The 19,015-nt window shown below is 37.1% G+C and overlaps 2 protein-coding genes across 2 annotated transcripts; both read left to right on the top strand.

The window, feature by feature from the left end:
• The first annotated feature begins 1,485 nt into the window (after positions 1-1,485).
• ttll6 (tubulin tyrosine ligase-like family, member 6) lies at positions 1,486-13,931 on the top strand. Its single transcript, XM_077200751.1, has 16 exons — positions 1,486-1,797; positions 2,650-2,793; positions 5,985-6,140; positions 7,070-7,110; positions 7,218-7,336; positions 7,429-7,559; positions 7,672-7,828; positions 8,199-8,342; positions 9,507-9,592; positions 9,677-9,902; positions 10,040-10,218; positions 11,429-11,617; positions 11,723-11,867; positions 12,050-12,289; positions 12,861-13,143; positions 13,248-13,931. The coding sequence occupies exons 5-16, from the start codon at positions 7,316-7,318 to the stop codon at positions 13,490-13,492; spliced, it is 2,046 nt and encodes a 681-aa protein (XP_077056866.1). The 5' UTR covers positions 1,486-1,797; positions 2,650-2,793; positions 5,985-6,140; positions 7,070-7,110; positions 7,218-7,315; the 3' UTR covers positions 13,493-13,931.
• Positions 13,932-16,710: 2,779 nt separating this feature from the next.
• hoxb8b (homeobox B8b) lies at positions 16,711-17,793 on the top strand. Its single transcript, XM_077201261.1, has 2 exons — positions 16,711-17,128; positions 17,420-17,793. Exons 1-2 carry the CDS (start codon positions 16,711-16,713, stop codon positions 17,737-17,739), a joined length of 738 nt encoding a protein of 245 aa, XP_077057376.1. The 3' UTR covers positions 17,740-17,793.
• Positions 17,794-19,015: the final 1,222 nt, after the last annotated feature.

Here is a 19,015-nt window from a genome sequence, read left to right as displayed (position 1 = left end):
GCAAGATTTATTATTTGTTCACACTATGTACTGTAATCATAAAGACTGGAAATACTATGTGAAGTATATGTTATAAGATTGGTTGCATAGATTGTACACTTTTTACAGACTTTACTAGTGCTACAAATGGTATTGATGAGGAAGAAATTCATTAATGCTACATTGAAATGATTAGTGGGGATTGTACAATTGTAAAGTTTGTAGACCGTTGCCTTCTAACTAATGTTTGTCAGCTGTTTTGACTATTGTTTAAGTCAGTTGATGAATTACAAAAAATATCTTCTATATCTTCCAGGGTATGAAGAAGTGGGCAGGTCTAAAAAATTAGATTCCCCCCCCCCCCTGCACTATGCTGGAGTTACAATTTGCTTAGATCCACCTGTCTTTTGTAATGTTTCAGTCCATTACTTTTAAATTCTGCTGCTGCCTGCTTTCCCCCGTTGGCACATCTAAAATGTCTCAGACATTGGAGTTGTCCATTGTGATTTAGGTGTTTTTCTTTTTTCTTTTCAGAACATCAACTTGTCAGTACATCTTTACTGGTACCTCACTGCATTTTGTAAGCTCTAAAGTATGTGTATCTCTTGAGCTTGTGATGAATCTTGAAATTTACTTGTCATTTGCTTTATAGCAGTACAGAAGTGGGAGACAACATCTTGCTATTTTCCTTATCTCTTTCCCAAAGTGTTTTTCGTCATGATCATCTTTACACATACAAATGTATTCTCAAACACAGAATCTAAATGAGTTTGATAAAATGAGAGTGCCTGTTGATCCATACAAGGATCCATGTTAACGTATAGACATTTGGTCATCTGTAGTGCTTTAAGTGTAATAAGCTCTTCCACTCTTCATCGTAACAACGCCATTTCTGTTTGTGCAACCAAAACTGAAATCAGTTCTCCTCCAGTGAAAATTGCTACGGTCAGCTATTTTTACTTCTGGAGTATTGGTCCTTTTTATGAAGGGACTGATGCTGGGTTGGTAGGAAACACCTGAAATAACTTCATAAGAGGAATATCTTCTTTTTTTTGCTGAACATTGGCAGGCAAGTGAATTGTAAGATAGCTTTTCTTTGCCCTTTTTGGACAGAAAGATGTTTGGGGGGTATTTAGTAGAATATGGTGATGGTCTTATTTTCATTTCGATTTGTCTATTCTAATTTGTTACATTCCTTATGTTCCCTTGTAATTCCACATTGTTTTACTTGAAAGATTGAAACAAAAATGTAAGTTGAATAAAAAGACCAAAAAATACACTAATTGTTGATGTCATCTTAAATTCTTATTCAAATTGTAAATCATTGTAATCATTATTTTCCTGTTATGATTTCAACAAGGAGACTTTGGAATTAGGTCATTTACAATGGATGTAAAGGCTGTGATTTGTAAAAGTGCACAATTACCTCAGTAGATTTGAGTTAATATCCCTCAAGCCAATTAACCCCGTCTAGTTTAATCTGCTAGTTATTTTCAAGGCTTTTTTTTTGTATGTTTTTTTTTTAATGCCGTTTAAATGGTAACCGTTAATACGGTTTTGATCAATCATCTAAAAAAAATAGTTTAGCATTACCAGAGTGAGAACCAATCAGAGATCAAGTATTTGCAAACGTGAATTGAGATTGGACATCTCTGTTCCCTTGACCTCGTGCTCTCATTAATTTCGTTTAGAGAGCACTTGGCAACATTGTAAGCATGAGAAAATCCAGTGGCATTTCCTTTTGAACAGCCAATAAATTCCGCGATACCACTGGCCCCCTCTGAAACCACTGCGCATTTCTGACGAAAACAACAACAGGTACGTGCTTTAATTCCACCGGACCCATTGAGTTTAATCCCTGTATTTATTTAAGAATATTAGCCAGCTAGCTGGTTAACCTGCTTTTGAAACGCGTTCTGTTGCCATGGCAATTGTACAGGGAAAGTCGTGCGCAGAGCAGACTTGCAAAGGGAATCAAGTAACTTACGCCATTGTTTTGGTTTAGCCTTGCTTGTGAAAAGGTAGTTTAATAATATTCTTGTGTTATGATTAGTTAGATATAATGACCTAACGTAGTTTAGATCGTTTAAATCTGAAGTCTTTATTTACTCTAGTCTATGGTTACAATTTGAGTGTTAAATGTCAGAGTAACGTTAACGTTAATTTAGGGTGAACTGGAAAAAGGAAAGATTGTGATTATTGCTTTCTGCTTCTTGAATTTTAACCAACCTTACAGCAGCTGTTCTTCATGTGAAAATTCACACTTTTTAAAATCTTATTTCTTACAACGGAGCAATTTGATTTATTTAAGAAACTCCATAATACTTATGCGTTTAAATTGATGTCCTTATTACATAAACTTGCCATCTTATTTCAAAGAATTTATTGTTGCAAATCCCAGTATAGTGTAACCAACCGCTTCTTTTTACATGTGTAATATTTGTACCAGGAACCAAGCACTTATCTCATCACATTTGACAAGTAGGGATTGTCTTTCTTCTCTGATTCTTGCTCGCCTCCTGGCCTTCATTTTCATGTTCATGTATCGGGTTTAGGTCTCCTGTGTTTCTAGTTGGTCACTTGATCTTAAGGTTTCAGTGTGTCAGTATGTAAGTAAATCCAAGTTGAGCCACCCATCACAGAAGAGGTGAATTTGTTCCTTTTTGTTAGGAATTACGTGCCAGTACCCACTCCCAGAGAACAGCTTGAAGCGGGGATGATGATAGCCTTCTACTGGACTGCTAAAGCCAAGTGGTGTGTCTGTGGACAGGAGACTTGTGAGAATTAGAGGCCTGTGAGCTGAAGAGATCACAGGTTGGTGTAAGTGTTGAATCGGATATAAAAAATGTGTTGATTTAATTGGATAAATTGGTAGTTTCACATGTTATTTGATTGATAGTTTCAAAATGCCATTGTTTTCCTTCTACCTATTTTCTTGTAGTCCTTTGATGGATAATGGTGAAATGTTTCTCCTTTAAAAAAAAGTTCTCACTGAATAAATATTATCTGTCTAATAAGTTCGTAGGCCATTTCATTTGAGCTCAGGGCCAAGAGGTCATGGTCAGGATAAATTCTCTAGTTCAGAATACAGTTACCTCAGTAGTCTGACCTTCTTTCCCTCTGCTGACTGACACTTGCATACAGAAGCACCTTTAACTTCAGTTGGACCGCAGTGATGTCGCTTTGTGCATGCTGTGTGGCTATATATATTTTTTTTTTTTAAAGTCACCATGAAATCAATTGCCAATTCTTGTTTCTTGTGGAATATTTCAGTGTTTATTTTAAATGATTTATCCTTGCACATCATCATTTTTTTAATTCATGTGCTCTTATAATCTTAAATCAAAATCATTTACCCTCCCTTATGCAGCGACTCTTCTCTGATGATGAGTTACTGGCGTGAGGGTGGGAAGACCTGTCACTCACATGAGATCATAGCAATACATGAATATCAGTCACATGACCTCTTACGTCATCCGCTCTTTTTCCAGTTGACTGCCGCCATCTTGAGTACCTGCCGGGTACTGTCTACAATACTGACGGCATTAGCTAGGAAGCAGATTTTCTCTGCTTGTTTCACTTTATACATAACCAACTTTTTTTATGTAAACCCTGTGTGTATTTGACAGTATTCGCGCAATAAGACTAGAAAAATAACTTCGTTCAGTAACCTGTCGCTGTTGTTACAGGCTTAGTGCGCGTGCGCTTCTGGTGTACGCGCTCAGAAAAGCGCTCGTTAGAACCGCGCATCAACACGTGAATGACTTGTTAGCACATGCAAATAATGAACTTATGTGAACTGCATTGTCCCGTTCCTTTGCGTTAACATTTGATGTGAATATACGTCGCGTTGTAGCCTATGCTGAGACGGAGGCGCCAGAACTGCAACTGATAGAATGCACGATACTACGACATTTCTTCAAAAGCAGATGGTGGATATATTTTAATCCACGATCATAAATCGTGATATCGCACAGCCCTAAACTAGCATAAACTCATTATCATTTACATCCACTCACCACAGACAACATGAACACTGCACAGAGAGTTTGCACACACAAACCACTGTTATAACATAAAAGCAAGCAGCTGCGACGCTGCGTGCATGGTTGGGCGTGATATGATTGAAGGATTTTGACTGAATGCGCGCAAAGTGCGCTCCCTTAATAATTCCTAAAAAGCTGACATCAGTTAATCGCGATCGGACATCTCTGTTAATATCAATTAAGCTGACTGCACAATGAATCTTTCATAATATATACAATTTGTTTGTTACAATTAGAGGATGTGTCAGCATACAGAGCTTTGAACAAAAAGTCAGTTTTGACCATAGAGGTTTTGAGCAGTGAGGGGAGTATATCTTGAATGCTTCTGATTGGCCTTTGCGTTTAAGAAATCAACACGTATAAGCTGTTTTTGGCTACATTGCTCAACGCTGCAAACTTGTTTTAAAAGGAAACTCTGGCCTGTAAATCGTTTCTATTTTGTTTTAGTTCTTGTTGCTTTTCTGCAAGATGTATTAGTTTTTATATGTTTTATTCATAGATATTTCTAGTTTGCGGGAGTCCCGCAAATCGTTTTATTCTCCCTGCAACGCGCACACACAGAGAGTGCATTGCCGCTCGCACTCGCCATCAAATCTAGTCCCGCGCCGCACTCTTTTGCATTGGGAGTGCACATCTCTAGATCAAGGGCCCGGCCCGAGGATAGTGACGGGAAATATCGGCCCGCAAGTTCGGGCTCGGCCAGAGAATAAGCTCTACTTCCTTTGCGACTGACGTATCGATCTTGCCGAATCAGGCACTCAAGATGGCGGAAGACAAGTTTTAGAATTGAGTGACGTCAGTGAGGAGACGTTGGTGACATCATCTGATATTCATGTATAGGCAAAGTTGGGTTCCGGAAGTAAAAACTCCATTTATTTTCTCCATATGGTCCGGAAGCTGTCAACCCACATTATTTCAGGTTATTTTTAAAATAATGTTGATTAACAGTGGAATTACTGGTGAAAAACTACACCAATCGATCATGATGATGTACAGAAAATTACACCAATCAGAGAGTAAGAAAAAGAAACATGCTCCAAAATAGCTCTTTAGCTCAGCCCACTCCCATGAAGCACTGTAAATGACGTAATGGAGTCGATCTCTCTACGCTCTCGAAATACTGAAATGTTTGTATATATGCATATTATGCAATAAACTTAAAATATAATATTTTTATACATATAATCAATTCTAAATGAGTAGTTTTATATTCCTCCATCATTTTTAATTTGATTATGCTGTCCGCAGTGCTTCATGGGATTGTAGTTCTTTCCCTAACTAAAACCGTTAGGTGCACAGTCTTGTAACTTTGTCTTTTGTATCTTTTTTTACTTCAGATTGCTTTAAAGTTTGCAGTGTTGTGATTCACCTTATAGCTGCTTGGCTTTTTAAATCCAAAGACTATTTAAAATCCCTACAGAAAAAAAGAATTTAAAAAAAAGACACCGGCGGTACAGAGGGTACGGGCACTGTTGCACTTCTAGAGCAAACGACAACAAACCAATAAATTCCCAATGGATAAAGTCCAGTGCCCAGGCCCACCCTATATTTTTTCTTGTTCATTAATAATTTGGATTGTCACAATAAGGAAAATACTTTTGCAACTTCCGTTTCATGCCGACTTTAATATTAATTATATAAATTTATTGGACCCATTGAAATGGTTAAATACTGAAAATATGGTTCAGTTTAAATATTAAGTGACCTCAATCCTCAATCATGTTGTTGACGGGTGAGGTACTCAACTATGGAGAGAAATGGGGACTGAAACATGATGCTAAGCCTTAGCATTTTGCCCTTTACAAGCACACTACCGATATGGTTGATTAAGTTTCACATTGGGGATGTGACATCACGCAGCAATATTAGATCTTTCAGCTCATAAGTTCTTAAATAGGTGTTTCACTAAATCTCTCAGCCCTCGCTCAGTCTTCATCAAAGTTGTATGTGTGTTCTTAGAATGGGGACACCAGCGGAGCACTCAGTGAGTGAAGTGTGCAGGCGTGAGTCTGATCCAGGGGTGGAGGGAGAAGGCTGGGGAAGTGACACTCAAGCAGAGCCCTGTAACACACCAATCCCTCTGCCTGCAGCGAACAAGAAGAAAAAAAAGAAGAAGTAAGCCTTTCTATGTTATAGTATTTATATATACCTCCGATCAAAAGGTTGGGGTCTGTAAAGTTTTGTAATTTAAAAAAAAGTCTAATGCTCACCAAGGCTACATTATTTCATGAAATATACAGTAAAACAGTTTATAAAATACATATTGTAAAAAAGTATTTCAAGTTAAATGTTATCTATTTTAATATCTTTTAAAATGTAATTTATTCCTGTGGTGGCAAAGCATTTTCTGCAGTCATTACTCCAGACTTCAGTGTCACATTCTAATTTGCTGATACTCTTATTCTTTTTTTTTTAGAAAGTGTGATACTTTTTACTGTCACTCTTTACTGTCACTTTTGATTCAATTTAATGCATTCTTGTTGAATAAAGTTGTGAATTTCTTTAAAAACAATCTTACAGACTTGAAAACGTTTGAACGATAGTGTACATAAGAACATTAGTTAATGCATTTGGTAACACAAACTACTGAACAATACTTGTACATAATTTATTAATCTAGGTTAATGTTAATTTCAGCATATTCATTCTTAACAATTCAAGTTGTATAAATTAACATTAGAAAATGTATAATGTATAAGTGGCAAGAAAATCAAGAAATGAATTAATTAATAATGTATAACGAGAAAACATGAATTAACAATGAATGAACTATAGATTTTTTTTATTATTAATAAATACAGTAAAAATGTTGATCATCACTTAGTTCTTGATATCAATTTGATTACCCAGTGTTAAATGGAAATTTAGTTATAATTATTACCTTAAATTATCAATAACTATAAGCAATATTTGTAGGTAATGGGACCTTTGAACAAGATTATTTTAATTAAACGTGTAAAAACTTGTGTAAAAGTTAAAAAGGGAGCTTTTCAATTGCTGAACAATGCACAGGTCTGTCTCTTTGTCCTCTTCCTCTTTTTCAGATGACTGTGGATAAATCTCACCAACTGCAAATATGAAAGTGGTGGGTTTTTTCACATCAAACATTTGTCGATATAGTCTCAAAATGAACGGTATTATTAAATGCTTGAGTATACGTTTGTTTATCCAATGGGTTTTTTTTTTTTTAAGTGCGTCGTGCTGCTCGCAGATATGGGCTACGAGAGGCTGCAGAAGGAGAAGACTGGACCCTGTTTTGGACCGACTGCTCTGTCTCACTAGACAGGGTCATGGATATGAAGCGTTACCAGGTGTTTGCTGTCAAACATCATTCTTCTCTTGTTTATTGTCCTGTTCGTTGTAAACCTGTGGTTAACAAGATTCTTAAATATCCCCCTCACAGAAAATCAACCATTTTCCTGGCATGAATGAAATCTGCAGGAAGGATTTACTTGCACGTAATATGAACCGTATGCTGAAACTCTTCCCGAAGGAGTACAACATCTTTCCTCGCACATGGTGCCTCCCTGCAGAGTGAGTCGATTCGAGTTCAATCATACATTTGAGTTGCTATACAGATCTTTTAATGAGCATAAAGTGGAAGTTTTAATCTTTTCCCTTTCCCCACTCTCTCGATGTCCTTCAGTTATAGTGACTTCCAAGCCTACACCAGAGCCAAAAAGCACAAAACGTATATCTGCAAGCCAGACTCAGGTTGCCAAGGTCGTGGTATCTATCTTACCAAATCCAACAAGGATATACGGCCAGGTGAACACATGATTTGCCAGGTGTATATATCCAAGGTAACAAAATGTAAAGTCATAGTTACAGTAAGAGGCCCCTCTGCATAATACTAATATCCAATTAGATTCAAAACAAAGTTGCACCTTATTTTACAGTATGTGTACTTGCAGTGTACTTACCTAAGAAAGTACTGAGTAAAATAAGGTAACTACGTAGGTTAAGGTTAGGTTTAGGGGTTGGTTCAGAGTTAGTACTAGTTATTACCCAGTTATTGCAATTACTATAATAAGTACATAGTATGTACATAGGGAACAGGACTGTAAAATAAAGTGCTTCCCCAAATAAATAAAATATCATTATAAATAGGCACTGATAAAATGTCTTTCATTTATTTTATTTTTATTATTTTATTAATCTTTGTTTCAACAGCCGTTCATCGTTGATGGGTTCAAGTTTGACCTGCGCATTTATGTGCTAGTGACCAGCTGTGACCCCTTCGGCGTCTTCATGTACAACGAGGGACTAGTCCGTTTCTGCACCACTGAATATAATGAGCCCACTGGCAGCAATTTGGTGAGGGGCTTTAAAGACAGTAAATAAACTTGAAACAGATTCATGCATTTTAGTAGTAATTATTGCTTAAAGCAAACTGGTTCATAGAAGATAGATGAAAATTGCTTGTAATGAAATGCTGACTTCAAACCAGTGGTTAATGGTGGTTACGCGAAGCAAACTTCCGTATTCTGTAAAACGGGTTGCGTTGCTTCAGGTTCAGGTCTTTTGTATGCGATTCGTTGAGTATAGCGCCGTTTTACTCAAATAGCTTCGAAGAAGAGAGCAAAGATGAGCATAACCAATGTCTATCGCATATGCAGATTGATATCTAAAAGTTTTTAAATTTTCCTTTCACTAACATTTAGTTATTTAAATAGAATAAAACGATTAAATCGTAAATAAAAAAATAAAAAGAACTAGCTTGGTTAGCTGATTACCTTAAAAAGTCCATAGATCTAAAGTGCTTGAAGTACTTGAATTTGACCCTAACCCTAACCTGGAAAACCCTTGAAAACAGCCATATTTATGAATTATTGAAATGCAATATTAAATTTTTTTTATTTTATTCATTATAAGGTGGATTTTCAAAGTTAAAATCATTTCCATGTTTACAACCTTGCTTTATTCCAGAATGAATCAGCGTTTTTTTAATGAACTGTCGACTAACTCACTCTTAAAGGGATAGTTCATGCAAAAATGAAAATTCTGTCATTAATTACTCAGCCTCATGTCGTTACAAACCCATAAGACTTTCGTTCATCTTCAGAACACAAATGAAGATCTTTTTGATGAAATCTGAGAGCTTTCTGTGCCTCCATAGACAGCTATGCAACTACTACTTTGACGCTTCAAAAAGTTCATAAAGAGATTGTAAAACTAATCCATTTGAATTGAGTGGTTTAGTCCAAATGGGGTTATAGGATGAACAGATTGAAGTGCTAATTTAGCCCTTGAAAACCAAAAAAAGCTTGAAAAGTCCTTGAAAGCCATGGAATTTCATTTTACAGAATCTGTATGAACCCTGTAGCTCTGTAGATATCGCCGTCAGTACATACTACCGTCTACCGTTAACACTCTCCGACAAGCGGATGCAATGAGACCTGTCTTCCTGTTTGTTCATGTGACCGTTGGCACAAAGCCTATTAGATGTTTTTATTTGCTTTTCTTTATGCAACTCTACAGGAGGATGTTTGCATGCACTTAACTAACTATGCCATCAATAAGCATAGTGAAAACTTTGTACGTGACGAAGATACCGGCAGCAAACGGTAACCTAAATGTTCTCACAGATTTTCATCTGTTTTTCTTTAAACCTGTATAGACAACCCTTTTTCCATTTTACATCTTCATAGGAAACTCTCCAGCTTCAAGAAGCACTTGGAAGCCATGAGCTACGATACTGAGAAGATGTGGACAGACATTGAGGACGTCATCATCAAGACACTAATATCTGCCCACCCCATTCTCAAACACAATTACCACACCTGCTTCCCCAATCATGCATCTGGCAGTGCCTGTTTTGAGATCCTGGGATTTGATGTGTTACTAGACCGTCGACTTAAACCTTGGCTTCTTGAGGTTTTGGCTCCTTTTGAGGCTTATTTTGTATTTGAAGTAGTTTATACCATTTTTAACCTGTGATTTCATGATGTAACAAAATCTATGTGAATTGCTTTCATTCTAGCTGTATGCAATCTTTGAACCTGTGTGTTTAGGTCAATCATTCCCCTAGCTTCACCACAGACTCCCGTTTAGATCGGGAGGTGAAGGATGGTCTGTTGTATGATACTTTGGTGCTGATTAACCTGGGAGCCTGTGACCGCAGGAAGATCACAGAAGAGGAGAAGCGCCGGGTAAAAGAGAGACTCCAGCAGAACCGCTCTAGAGAGACCAGGTACAACAAAGACCACAGCTGCACTTAAACACAGCACTAGTTAATGGAAGCCCGTTTCCACAATGGAATAATATTTTAAAAAAGGTAGGCCTAATTGCTACTTTATCTCACAATTATGACTTTATATCTTGCAATTTTGACTTAATCTAGCAATTTCTCAGAATTGCAAGTGCAGAAGGCACAATTCTGACTTTATATCTTGCCATTTTGACTTAATCTAGCAATTTCTCAGAATTGAGAGTGCAGAACGCACAATTCTGACTTTCTTTCTCTCAATTCCAAGTTTATGAATCACAATATAGAGTGCAACAGTCAGGTTCCGGAGGTAAAAACATTAATTTTTTTCATAGGGAAATTGATTTTTAATGATAACGCTAAACCTTTAAAGACAGATCTACTGTGAGCTATGAGGTTGTTAATCCATATGTGCTTCTGTTGAAGCCATTACCCCACATTATTTCAGCTTATTTATAAAATAATCGTATTTAACAGCAGAATTCCTGGTGAAAAACTTCATTACCCATGATTCTGTACAAAAAATAACACCAATCAAGAGTCAAAATCTCTCTTTAGCTCTGTCCAGTCCAATGAAGAACTGCGAATAAACTTAAAATATAATGTTTTTATACATACATATATAAATGCTTCATGGGATTGTAATTTCATAGTTTATATTTGTTGAGGGGTGTTTAAATTCATGTCGAAAAGGTTCTGTCTGTATCAGGAAATCCGTTAAAAAAAAATTCAGAATTCCAGAGAAAACATTTATGATTCGCGAGATGTCAAGATCTCAAAATTGTGAGAAATAGTCACAATTGTGATATAAAATTGTTAGATAAATAATTATGGATCTTCCCTAGAATTAAAGACACAGAGAGTGACACTGATTTCAGGGACCAAGGATGATGCAGACACAGAAGTGTAGTTCACTCAAAGTCAAATCTTTATTGAAAGCCTTCAGCTTATATGCTACGTATGTGCGTAAGAGAAAAGGTGTGAATGAACCACAACCTTGATAAAAATGAGGTGTGTTAAAAACAAATGTACAGAAGAAACAAAAACATCTCCATATATGGCAGATCATGCGATGCACAATGGAAAAACACAGAGTACAGTATGTGCAAAAACTTATTTTCTTTTAACAAAAATTGTTCTTTGCCGATTAAAAATCTCCATTGTCTATTAAGTGCCAAGTGTGTTGTCTCAAAAGGAATGAGGAGATTCGTCAGTCTCAGGCTGCTAGTATGGAGCAGATGCAGAAATATGAGGCAAAAAACATGGGTGGATTCCGGCGGATCTTCCCTCGGGAAGGAGGGGAGCAATACGAAAAGTATTTTCAACACAGCAGCTCTCTCTTCCAGGAAACTGCAGCCTCCAAAGCCAGAGAGGAGTGTGCCAGGTGTGCACATACCGAGCACATGCTGTACAAACGTGTTGTTTTGCAGGAATACATCAAACTAAATTTAGGCAGAAAAATGTTAGTTCAAAATGTGTATACATGTAGGCAGCAGCTGCAGGAGTTGCGTCTGAAGCAGGAGCAGAAAGAACGGGAAAAGAAAGGATCACGTAAGCAGGATCTTCAAGGTGAATCTGCTGGAGAAAGAGCAAAACCAAGAAGAATTCTGCCTCCTCACCAAAACCCCAATGCAGTAAGTCATTCTCTTGTGTTTATATGTGTACTTTGATCATTTGTTTATTACAAGTTTCTTTGGTTTACTAAATATAGGGTCCTTTGATCCACCACTAGAGGGACCCTGCTGTCTATTTTTGATTAGCCCAAATAACTCATGAATAACTAATGAATTCCTTTTGGTCTTATCAATTTCTTTAGCTACCAACTATTTTAGATCAGACCACATTGAGGGGAGAGACACCTGTTGCTCTTGACGTAATAGAGGAAGAGGAGGCAGAGAGAGTCAGTGAACTTCACAAACGTGAAACTCTTCTGCTGAACATGGGTGTGGTTAACCAGGTGCACCAGCTACTTCAAAGTGCCAATCATCTTACTGAACTTATCAAACACTCACATGAACAAGCCAGCCTTTCCCCACACTGCAGACATGAACACAAGGTATGTGAACAAAAAAAGCCCAAGGGATAGGTCAACCAAAAATGAAAATACTGTTATCACACTCATGTCATTTGAAACCTGTATGTTCTTCTTCTTTGGAACTCAGAAGAAGATATTTTGAAAAATTTTGTGAAATAACACTGGCAATGGACCCCATTGACTTTTATTTTAGTATTATTTACATTACTGTTGTAGTATTTATTCATATTTTGAATTAGGTTTATTTTTATATTTTCAATTTTCATTTTAGCTTCGGTTTTAGACATTTTGTTGTATTTTTTTTTTAGTTTTTATTTATTTCTATTTAGCGTTTACTTTTTTCATAATTATATTTTAGTTTATTTAGTTTCGTTTTAGTTAACAGTAACAACTCATCCAATGTTGTTTTGGACCCCAATGTCTTTCATTAAATGGACAAAAACAGTTACAACACTCTCCAAAATATCTTCTTTTGTGTTTCCACAGAAGAAACAAAGTCATACAGCTTAGTTTCTCCTCTCTGACTAGACAATATTTTAAACCACTATATTTTTTTTGTCAGTTCTCCTGATAAATTACTCTTTCTATCCAGTTGGACTCCATTGCAGAGATCTCTTGGAGACAGAAGAACATCTGCTCAATAATGCAGCAGGTGTCTACAAAAGCCAAGCCCTGTCTGCAGTGTGTGCATTCCCAACCGCTGCAAAACCGAAAGCCGTGGCCCTCTCTGGAACATGGTCTGCTCCAGCCAGTCCAGACTAAACCGGGAGGTTTGGCGCACTGTGGTGCAGAAGAGATGGCGGCGTCAAATGCAGAGCGACAAGCATCTGCTTGTCTAATGAAAGCTGCTAGTGCTCAGCGGATACCTTTCACAAGTGATTAACTTTACGAATAGTTCTCTGGCTCTTACTCCCATATCATAACACTAATAAGGGATTGTTCACAGAAAATACACCTGTCTTCTTTCTCTGCTTCACAGTAGGTGGGTCTTTCTCTTGGCGTCAGAGCAGTCTGAGTTCCTCTTCGGCCGAGTCAAGAGCGAGCGCGTCAATGTTAGGAGTGCCTCCCCTCGTTCCAAGGCGACCACAGGGTGCCGGGATGCTCCGTGACCCCAAGTCTCTCTTCGTCATTTCCATCCCTGCTCCTCTTGTCCCAAGGCCACACCTCTCTCACGCCATTCGAAAGGCCCCTCGCAGAGTCCCCCCACGTGAGCACAGCCACTGACGCAGGATGTGTACAAGTAACCTAGTAAATCAATACAATAAGTATAGACTAAGGAAACTGTTCAGTGAGAAGTCAGTATGAGTCAGGAGTACAAGGTGCATGAGAAGGTGTGCATTCACTATCTGTATTCCATACTGGAATTGTGAAATTTCGTTCTCTTTGCTATTTTCGATATAAAGCAATTTCTCAGGTTTGTCAACTTTTTTCTGTAGTTCGGTTAGTTAGTCAGGAAACTTGATTTTGGACAATGCAGTGGGCTGGTGCCTGCTGTAGCCTTTTTAATGTTTTTAGCATACATTAGTTTGAAACAAGCCATAAGTGAATGATTTTAATATAAAATAATGTGAATATACTTTTATACATTCTTTGATTTAACAGCCTTTGTAAGCTATTTTCATGACTTCATGTCATACTGAGCCAATATGAATAAACATTTCAATATAACGTTTTACAGTATTTTGTTTATTAGTTCTAGCATGCAAATCCTCACTCTTAAAGGAATAGATTACCCAAAAATTTTAATTCTGGCATCATTTACTCACTTCTTGTTCTTCCAAACCTGGAAACTTTGTATTTTTGTGAAACACAAAGAAAGATTTTTGTCCATAATGGAAGTCAATGGGGTGGGGTTCAGTGTTGTTTGGACACCAACATTCTTCAAAATGCTTTATTCTTCAGAAGAAAGTAAGTCATACAGGTTTGGAACACCATGAAGTTGAGTAACAATTTTCATTTTGGGGTTAACTATTCCTTTAAGTTTAATTCTGTGCTGCAAAGCAGATTTGATATATTTTGTTGTAAGCCTATATCAGACATTCTAAATAAAAGAATTGGCTAAAGTTGAGCAGGTAAATTATCCACTACATATTTACCAAAAACGTAATTAAAAAGGTTTGCTTAGTATAGGGAAAAAAAATCAGAAATTTTTTTTTTTAAATATATGTGGTCATAAGTGAAAAAGACACTTAAGGAAGGCAATCATACAAAATTACAGGTAATGTAACAAAACACCCCTTTGACCACGAGTCAGATGCTATAGAATAAGCCTTACACTTAATACATTAATTTATATTTTAAAAAAGCCTTTATATGATTTAATTATTTTTATTTCAGCCTTAGTTATAATTTAACAAAAAGTAAAATAAATAAAAAATATATGAATATGTGAAAAATATGTGAATCTGAATTCCTTTATCGAACATAAAAGCAAACTGCTTGCCGAAATCATCCGCATTTCATCTCATTGCTGAATACTTATAGTTTTGCATCATCCTACTTTAGAGTTAGTTTGGATAATTATTTTAAATTAGATTGATTTTTTTTTATCCTGTTTGCCGTAAGCAATGAGTTCAGATATGAACAGCTTCTTTATTCCTTTATTAAATGCATTTGGCTTCAACGATCCATTAGTTCGCATTTTAGATCTATTATCCCTTATGAAAGACTAATAATAATGAAATATAATATTAAAAACGCTCAATAATAATTTACTTTTGCAAATGAATGTATTATTAAATAATAAGAATATATTAAATAATGTTATTTTACAGATAAAAACGGATAATAATAATACGGGGTTGTTTTACAGCGAAATGCGAGTTAAATGCAGAAGCAGAGGTCTTGATACAGAATAGGCCTAGGCCTATACGCTTAATTTCGCGTGGCTTGATCTAATAGTGCATAAAATGAATGCAGTAAAAATCTAATTAGATGCTCCTCTGGTCGTAAAGTAACTGCAGAAAATGAAAGCAACTGTGGTATGAAAATATCGTGCAGCTGTTCAGCTCCGCGTTGTTTGCTTTCTCATTTTCTCCACATAATTACTCTATTCTCATTTCCCTCTCATGGTGCAAACAGAGAGAGAGAGAGAGAGAGAGAGAGAGAGAGAGAGAGAGAGAGAGAGAGAGAGAGAGAGAGAGAGAGAGAGAGAGAGAGAGAGAGAGAGAGAGAGAGAGAGAGAGAGAGAGAGAGAGAGAGAGAGAGAGAGAGAGAGAGAGAGAGAGAGAGAGAGAGAGAGAGAGAGAACAACCAAAATAGCATACCCTCAAAAACATTTTTTGTTTTCGATAGTCCAAGAAAAAATTACAGTTAAAAGCAAACAATGTTATTAGTTGAATGTTTTTGTGCGCATGGATTCGATAAAATTATTCCGTAATCTCCCATTGTAGACCAAACGGATTCTTTGTCATCCTTGAATAAATTCGAACGAATTTACAATGTTCACCACACGATGGCAGTGTTACACTAAAACCAGACACGACAACTCACCTAAATTCCCAGTCTAACCTGAAGAGAGATCCTCACGCTTTACTATTTTTACACAAAAAAAATATTAACTTAACTTTTTTCTCTTTTTTACCGTTAATTCTCAAATATAGTAAATAAAAAGCTTGTGAAACAATTACATAAATTCCCAAATATTAAACGTAACCCCTCTCACTTTCTCTGATGTGAGATGCAAGCTTGATAGGCCTAAACATGGGTGGTCTTTTCTTCTCTGAGTTGAGTTGACCGATAAAAGTCATTCCACCTTGAAACTACTCTGCACTTCATGACGTTTCCTAAGTACGGGAAGTATCCATATGTCAGTAGCCTATTCCATTAGATTGACGGACACAAAAAGAATAGCCTTAATCTTAATCATCAAAACAAACATGAACGTAATAACAAATGTGGTATATTTTTCATCATACGATGGACCTGAATAAATCTAGTTTTGTTATCCCACTGGAAAAATTTCGTTTGTCGTGTGCATGTGCTCTGGCACTGAAATGGTTTACCAATAACAGCCGTACTCCGCCTTTCCCTCTACCTCCCCAGGAACTCCCTCTCTTCCCTTTTTCATCTCCCCTTTTCAGTCTCTCCAGCTCTTCCTATCACAAGATCGCGCTTTGTCTGTTTGGAGATGGTGAGTCCATCCAATGATACAAGGAATCAATAACTGACGCTCATATGAAATGCAACTCACTATCAAAGAAAGTAAAGAAGGAAAACTATTTATTGCTCGGGGACCGTTACTAAGGAGTCATGTGGGTGCAGCTACGGATACATTTGTTTAAATGAATATTTACGACATTTTACGCATATAATTTCCACCTGGATGTATTCACTTTTCTTGTAATAACAGGCCTTCATTTGCTCAAAAACACTATTCATCTATTGACTGCTTGATCTCAATACAGTTGTCAAAGTTGATCGGGGACTTGATCTTACAAGCAATGAGTTCTTACTTCGTCAATTCCCTCTTCACTAAATTTAAAGGAGGCGATTCTCTGCGCTCCAACTGCTATGATTGCTCAGGGTACGCGCCGGATCTCGGAAGCAGACCATCTGTGCTGTACGGTCACAACACAGGATCTGCGTTTCAGCACGCGGCTCAGTTCCAGGAATTCTACCACCACGGTACATCATCGTTCCCCCACGCTTCTTACCAACAGAACCCGTGCGCAGTCGCTTACTCTGGAGATGCCACGGGAAACATCTTGGGCCAGGACACTTTACAGAGACAGTCGTTCTTCAGCGCTCCAGACGCGGATTTTACGCAATTTGGGGATTTAAAGGTCAACAGTATCAGGGATGATTTGGAAAGTGCAGAACCGTGCGCAGCGCAGCTCTTCCCATGGATGAGACCACAAGGTGAGATGAGCGAAGAGAAACACCTAGTCTGTTACAGTCCCATATAAAACACTGCAGACAATGGTAGGCCTACTTATTACCCCCAATTAAACGCTTTATGGCACCTATAGATTAGTGAGGAATTAACACCCCTTAAGAAAATCCGGATTGCTCCGTACACATTATTTAGTGGCAATGAATAGACACTTTGAGACGTTTTAAGACGTTGTTGTTTTATTTCGTTTACAGAGCTAGATATATGATCAATCAAACACTGTTTAGCCGGAAATAACGCTTCTTTTCCCCCAATAGCTACCGGTCGGAGAAGGGGCAGGCAGACCTACAGCCGCTATCAGACGCTGGAACTGGAGAAAGAGTTCCTGTTCAACCCTTACCTGACCCGCAAGCGCCGCATCGAAGTGTCTCACGCACTGGCCCTCACCGAGAGGCAGGTCAAGATTTGGTTTCAGAACAGGCGCATGAAGTGGAAAAAAGAACACAACAAAGACAAGTTTCCCTGCAGCAAAACGGAACAAGAGGAAATTGAGAGACAGGGGCAAGAGGGGAGCCAGGTATCAGAAAAACACACATCAGGAGAAGATGACTCGGAGACTTCCAGTAATTCTAAATAGGCTGTCGACTGTAAAATATATGTTTGAGGTTCAAAATAACGTCTGTCGACAAGCAAAGGCTATCAAATACAAAGCCAATCATGTATTCCGTTCATAGAGGCATTTCTGTTTTCCAACAGTGATTATTTCCGCTTTTTATGGTTTGATGATGTATCAATCTGAGTTTTGTAAGGTTCCACTGTTTGTCCTCGAGTAGATTACTCTTGAGGTTACTGTTGCAGTGAGGGCATATGAGGAGAAGGATATGGTCTGCATGGCGTCTATTTCCTATCTTCAAATCTTCCACAATCCAAGAAATTTTCTTTTCAGTAACTTTGCTACAGCATATATAACATGGGTGATGAATCAGCATTAGTAAGTGCATTACTGTATCTCTTACTGTAAGAAAATGCACTTTTTGTGATTGTTAATTACTGTTCGAAAAAGGATTATTAAAGTTTACAAATCTACAACCGAACTACCTAATATATGGGTCATTGCGTCAATCATTATGCCAGTGTATCCATGCGTTATGCTTTCCTGGGAGGGGATGGTTCAGACGCACAATGTTATTCTTAAAATGCTGTGTAAATATTTCGTGGAAGCACTGTTCTATTGTATTTTCTATTGTCTTTAACTGGAAGTGGTTCCTGAAAGAAGCCACAATAAAATATGAGAAAAGAATCCCTTTGTCGTCTTTGTTCTTTTTCCTCTTCCACTGGATTGCCTATAATGAAAGGTTTTCTTTTTCTTCTTCAGAACACAAACACCCAAATTGTTGTCTCAATTATTGTCTCACTTCACATCATGAATAAACAAATATAAAAGCCTCGACTGTACGAATAGCCATGATGTATTTAAATTTTTAAATCAATCTCATAACATTTAAATTGAGTAAACTGTAAATCAATATAAAAAATAAAATTAAACGGTAAACCAATAATCGCATAAAAATCAATTTACCCCTGTAAACAAAATTTGCTGCCTTAAATTAAGTTCAATTGACTTGGTTGTTTAAGTCATTTTAACTCAAATTAAACTGACTAAAAAAATGAAGAAAAAAAGTTGAAAATTGCTTAACTTATTTAGATGAGTTAAGCAATGTAAAAACATATGTTGTCATAACTTAGCCTTTTGATTCGAATTTTTTTACATGTGAGATGGATTGCAATAAACATGGGTGGCCAAAAGTTGTCTTGGTAAAATGTTTCAAAGGTGTTTAAAGGACCCTGGATCCGAGGATATTTTAGAGTAACTAAAGGATATGGTGAGTGACTCTTAAAGCCATAACAATAAG

This window comes from Siphateles boraxobius, unplaced genomic scaffold (genome assembly GCF_051911475.1).
Source record: "Siphateles boraxobius isolate OS27281-9 unplaced genomic scaffold, OSU_SipBor_1 46, whole genome shotgun sequence".
Taxonomy (NCBI): Eukaryota; Metazoa; Chordata; class Actinopteri; order Cypriniformes; family Leuciscidae; genus Siphateles; species Siphateles boraxobius.
The sequence above is the reverse complement of the archived record's forward strand: the minus strand, read 5'-3'. Positions and strand labels throughout refer to the sequence as shown.